The 6360-nt window shown below is 42.0% G+C and overlaps 1 protein-coding gene across 1 annotated transcript; it reads left to right on the top strand.

Moving 5' to 3' along the window:
• The first annotated feature begins 5682 nt into the window (after positions 1 to 5682).
• On the top strand, positions 5683 to 6153 carry SCP2D1 (SCP2 sterol binding domain containing 1). Its single transcript, XM_021700741.1, has one exon. The coding sequence runs from the start codon at positions 5683 to 5685 to the stop codon at positions 6151 to 6153; it is 471 nt and encodes a 156-aa protein (XP_021556416.1).
• The last annotated feature ends 207 nt before the right edge of the window (positions 6154 to 6360 follow it).

Below are 6360 nucleotides of genomic sequence, written 5' to 3'. Positions count from 1 at the left end.
AAAGAGAGAGAGAAAACTTTTTTATCTTCCTATACTGAAACTATGTGCCCATTAAACAGGAATTCTCCTTTTCTTTCCTCCTTTCAGGAAGAACCACTGTTCTTTTTTCCATTTCTGTGGATTTGACTATTCTAGGTACTTAATATAAGTGGAATGATACACCACTTGTCTTTTGTGTCTAGCTGATTTCACTTAGCATAGTGTCTTCAAGTTTCTTCCAAGTTGTAGCGTGTGTAGGAATTTCATTCCTTTCTAAGACTAAATAATATTCCATCATGTGTCTATCACATTTTTGAAAAGATGTGTTTTTATTATTTTTTCTCATTTTAAAGAATTTAATTCCAAGATAGTTAACATACAGTGTTATATTAGTTTCAGGTGTACAATATAGTAATTCAACAAGTCTATGTAGCACTCAGTACTCACAATGACAAGTGCATTCCTTAGTCCCCATCACCTATTTCCCCCATCCCCCCACCCACCTATGCTCTGGTTACCATCAATTTGTTCTCTATAGTTAAGAGTCTATTTCTTGATTGGTCTCTTTTTTCCTTTGCTCATTTTATACCATATTTTGTTTATCCATTCATATGTCAACGGACACCTGAGTTGTTTCCATCTCTTGGCTGTTGTGAAGAATGTTGCTATGAACATGAATGTACTAATATCTGTAAAGTGCCTGCTTTCACCTATGTACCAGGAGTGGAACCCTGGATCATATAGTAATTCTATGGTTAATTTTCTGAGGAGCCGCCATACTGTTTCCCATAGTGCTGCGCCATTCTCCATCCCCACCAGCAGTACACAGGGTTCGGATCTCTTCACAGCCTCGCCAGCCCCCGTCTTCCATCTGTGTGTATTCCTAACAGTACCAGCCCAGGGCTTTCCACAGTCAGTGTGCAGCAAATATGTTGAGGGGATGGATATAGTGGCAAACCTGATGACCCCTGAATTCTCACATTGTCCAAATTCTTGTAGAACTTTTGATGAAATTTAGTGAGGAAAAAAATCTCAGGAATTCTGGAACATTTCCTCAGAACACCTGACCTTTAGAAAGGGGTCGTCCTGATGACAATGATGACGGTGAGTTGTGGGGAGCCCTTCCTGCCTGAAGTGAGCTGCCTTTCCTTCTTCAGTGCTGGCTAATTATTGCCAGATAAAGATGTGGGTCCAAGGTTATGGATCCTTCCATGAATAAGAAAAGCCACAAATCTGGATCTTAAAATGTGAAATCTCTCCTTTTGTGTGTCAGTAGCTGTGGCAGATTGCATTGCCGGTCTGTTTTTCTCTTCTCCCTGCCCCTTGCCCTGTCATGGCCCCTTCATGGGTACAGTGTGCTTCCACAACCTTGTACTTTGCACCTGAGTCTGAGAGTTGCTTTTGCTGCTGGTCCATGGGCAGGAGTGGCATTGAGCCAGGGCCGAGCCTGGGCCTTTCTACTTGCTGCCCTTATACTTCTGCCGTTACCACAGGAGGGACATGCCTGGCTGGCCCATTGGTTGCAGACAGAAGGTGAGAGACACGTGTGTCTTGAAGAGCAGCCAAGCCCATCTCAGCCCAGAGCAGCAGACCCCAGCCACCCAAAAGACATGTGAGAAATAACCATTTAATGTTATATGCTTCTAAAATTTTGAGGTTGTTTGTTTTGCCACATAATATAGCAACTGATACAAGAATTAATTAAGAAGTTAAAATTATGGGGCGCCTGGGTGGCTCAGTTGGTTAAGCGACTGCCTTCGGCTCAGGTCATGATCCTGGAGTCCCGGGATCGAGTCCCGCATCGGGCTCCCTGCTCGGCAGGGGGTCTGCTTCTCCCTCTGCCCTCTTCCCTCTCGTGCTGTCTCTCATTCTCTCTCTCTCAAATAAATAAATAAAATCTTTAAAAAAAAAAAGAAGTTAAAATTATGCATCATAGTGTAATAATAGCAACTGACAGATATAGGAACTAAAAAAAAAAAAAAAAAGGATCCAGTATTCCAGTTTTGCCTTGTGCCTCTGCTTTAGACAGAACTCATACCAGTGGCAATGCGGATCTGTCCGTGCCTCTTTTTGTTTTTAAAGTCAGGTTTATTGAGGTATAATTTACATACTTAAATGCATCCCTTTTAGTATACAGTTCTGGATTTTGACAAATACATACAATTGTGTAACCACAAGCACAATCAAGAAAGTTCAATCACTGTCCCCCACCCCCACCAAAAAGAAATTCTTTGTGTCTCTTTATAGACAAACTCACTTTCTTCCCCTAATGCACTGGTCATTTCTTTTTTCTTTTTGCAGTTTTGCCATTTTTAGAATGCTGTATGAATAGAATCATATAATATGTCATCCTTTGAATCTGGCTTCTTCCTCTCAGCATAATGCATCTGAGGTTCATCTGTGCTGTGGAGTGAATCAAGAGATTGTTCCTTTTTGTTGCCAAGTAGTATTCCATTCTATAATTATGCCATTTTGCTTATCCGATCTTCTGTTGATGAACAGAAGATGAAGGACATAAGAAAAGATTTGGATTGTCTCCTAGTGTTTTGCTTTAATGGACGATGCTTCTGGGAACACTCATTCTATGTCCTTCTGTAGACATGTTTTCATTTCTCTTGCAAACTACGCAAGAGGAGAACCTATAGGTTGTGTGCTGAGTGTATGTTTGACTTTTACCACCCTACCAAGCAGTCTTCCATAGCAGCAGCAGCAGTGTTTGCACTCCCACCAACCCTGCACAGGAGCCCCAGTTACTCCACAGCCTTGCCAACGCTTGCCATTGTCAGTCTTTCCAATATTCATGATTTTAGTGGGTGGGAAGAGGTATCTCACTGTAGTTTTAATTTGCATGTCCTTGGGGACTCATGATGTTGAGCACCTTTCCAGGTGCATCTTGGCCATTCATACTGGAATTCCTTTAATGGTAGAAATATTTATAAAAGGTAGGAACTCATGAAGGGGACAAATATGGTCTTGGAATTGTGTTCCCCTCTGACATGCAGAGGCAGGAGTGGCAGCCTAGTTGGGGACCTGTCTGAATAATTCAGAAGGAACAACCCTGCCCTGAGGAAAAGCAGATAAGGGTGATGGGTGGTGATGGGAGCTCAGTTTACTGTTGGTGGCTCACAGCAATCTTACTGAGGATTGCTCACCTCTTCATTTAAAATTCTCTATGCAGATGTCCATACCAGGTGGCCTCAGGGTAAAGTCTTGGTTTTGGAAGCCACTGGATTTTGTTTAACTGCTCCATGTTGATCATACCAGCTCATCCATCATGTACCAAAGAAAATATGCCAAATCTTTTTTTTTTTTTTTAATTTTCTGCATTCCTCCCTGAGAGAACAAAGCTACCAGCAACTCCATTTAATGTAGCTTCACTTGTGTGTAAGAACAACATGGTTAGGAAAGGGCATAGGCACTCACTTGATGGAGTTCCCAATGGCCAAACCTGGGACAGTTTGAGCAAGGAAATACCTAATGATAATAATAGATTATGACCCACAGAATAAAATAAATATCCACAAGTCCCTACTGAGATAAAGACATATTTGAACAAATAAAAAAATGGGGGAGAAGGAGCAGCTCTTCTTACAGCAAAATTTCAATCGTTAAATCTAAAGCGAGTGATGGGGATGGAAAATGGCCATTTGGTACACATCACATTGATGAACCTCTGATGGATGCAAAGAGAGGGCTGAAGTATGATATGAAACAGAATATTGGCAAAGTCTCAGTATCTCCTTATAAGTTACTAATTACAGAGGGAGAAATAGTAACTACAGTGGAGCAAACTGATAGACAACACTTTGATCAAGGTCAACATCACCAGTAATGGGACACATTGATACTATGTAGCCCCTGATATGATGCACCGAGAAGGGCATAAGATCATCTTTGTGGTATTTGGACCAAAATGCATAACCTCAACCCAATCATGAAAAAACATCAGACTGACCCCAATGAGGGACATTTTACAGAGAACTAGCCAGTATTCAAAAGTGTCAAGGTCATGATAGACAAAGACTGAAGAACTCCCAGACTGGAGGGCACTAGGGCGACATAAAAACTAAATTCAGTGCAGGACTTTGGACCAGAAGGTGGATTCTGGACCAGAAAAGGGACATTAGTGGAACAGTTGGCAAAATTTGAGTATGATCTGTAGAATATTGTAAATATGGGTACAATAGTATTGTACCCATATTTCTTTCCTGGTGTAGATCATTGTACTGTGCCATGTAAAATACTAACATTTGGGGAAGTGGGGTGCAGGTGATACAGGAACTCTACTGTTTTTATAACCTTTTTGTAAATCTGACATTATTTAAAAATAAAAGGAATATATATATATATACATATGGGTTCTAGAGTCATTCTACCTCTGTTTAAACCTGGCTACCCTACTTATTATCTGTGTGACTTCGGGTAAGTCACTTCATTTCTCTTTGCCTCAGTTTCCCCATCTGTAAAATGGGAATAAGAAGAGTACCTATCTCAGAGGGTTCTAATGAAGATTAAAAGTGTTAATACATGTGCAATGCCTACAACAGTGCCTTGGTTCAGAGTGAGGGATGTGTTATTATATGCCATGATCATTTGAGGCCAGCAGCATCTTCTATTTTTTTTTATTAACATATAATGTATTATTTGTTTCAGGGGTACAGGTCTGTGATTCATCAGTCTTACACAATTCACAGCGCTTACCATAGCACATACCCTCCCCAGTGTCCACCACCCAGCCACCCCATCCCTCCCACCCCCCACCTCTCCAGCAACCCTCAGTTTGTTTCCTGAGATTAAGAGTCTCTTATGGTTTGCCTCCCTCTCTGGTTTCATCTTGTTTCATTTTTCCCTCCCTTCCCCTATGATCCTCCGTCTTGTTTCTCAAATTCCTCATATCAGTGAGATCATATGATAATTGTCTTTCTCTGATTGACTTATTTTGCTTAGCATAATACCCTCTAGTTCCATCCACGTCATTGCAAATGGCAAGATTTCATTTTTTGATGGCTGCATAATATCCCATTGTATATATATACCACATCTTCTTTATCCATTCATCTGTTGATGGACATCTAGGCTCTTTCCATAGTTTGGCTATTGTGGACATCCAGCAGCATCTTCTATTGATCTTAGGGATATTCCTCCCCCCGCCCCTTCCCCGTTTTCTCACTGGGCCTCTGAAGCTTTCTGATGCAAATCCCGGTACTGATTCTTTCTCCAACCAGCCATTTTTCTCTAAAAGCATTTCCCCTTCCACCAGCAGCTAGGTAATGCCAAATCTAGCATCAGTATCTGTGCCTTAAGGATTAAACACCACTGAGGAATCAGAATAACTGCTCTGAATTAGGGTTGTTACCGGGAGAGGTCTGCATTGGAAAGACAGAGCTCATATCACCAAAGAACCTTCTGGGGCCACTTTCTCTTATTCCCAACATGGGGTCCAGAACTTTCTGGGCCTGTGAGACCAACAGCCCTGATTGGTTTGGGGGGTGGTGGTGTGGATCTGCCTCACAATTACCTATCTGAGGCCTCACTCCATGTCACATTTTAGTATCTGTTTGGCCAATAAAACTGCAGCACACACACCAGCCTCATTCCCTGCTTGGGCCTTACCTTTGATGTCACAATCTGACTTGTGGATATTAATCTGGCCACAGCTGCTCACAAACCAGACGGCAAGGTCAAGAGGACCAGCACAGTAAGATGTGGAAGAGAATCGACCATCAACCCAAGATCAAAGCAGTGGATGGACCTCAGGCAGGCCAGTTCAAGGAACTGGGTGCAGCTCGGGAACCTGCCATGCCACACCCTCTAGAGCTGTCAGAATTCCAGAGCTTCCCTGTGTTTGAGGATATTAGCCATCACATCAAAGAGGTGGGGGCCCAACTGGTAAAGAAAGTCAATGCCATCTTTCAGCTGGACATCACCAAAGATGGGAAGACCATTCTGCAGTGGACCATTGATCTGAAGAATGGCTCTGGGGACATGTATCCCGGATCCGCCAGGCTTCCAGCAGACACTGTCTTCACAATCCCGGAACCTGTCTTCATGGAGTTGGTTTTGGGCAAAATGAACCCTCAGAAGGCTTTCCTTGCTGGCAAGTTCAAAGTGAGCGGCAAAGTTCTGCTTGGCCAGAAGCTGGAGAGAGTTTTCAAAGACTGGGCTAAATTTTAAGCATGTAAAATACCAAGGAAATGATCATAACTTCTCTTCGGTTATAATGTTGAGCGGAAATCATGCTTAAACTGAAGATTAAAATGAAAAATATCCAATATTTTTACTCAAATTCTTCCTGTTCAAGTTTGATTAATTTTCCTGCTGATGTGTTAATTTTCAGTGAGGATTCTAGAGCAGTAAAGAGTGTTGGAGTGTATCACCTAA

Source organism: Neomonachus schauinslandi, chromosome 10 (genome assembly GCF_002201575.2).
Source record: "Neomonachus schauinslandi chromosome 10, ASM220157v2, whole genome shotgun sequence".
In the NCBI taxonomy this organism is placed as follows: Eukaryota; Metazoa; Chordata; class Mammalia; order Carnivora; family Phocidae; genus Neomonachus; species Neomonachus schauinslandi.
The sequence above is the reverse complement of the archived record's forward strand: the minus strand, read 5'-3'. Positions and strand labels throughout refer to the sequence as shown.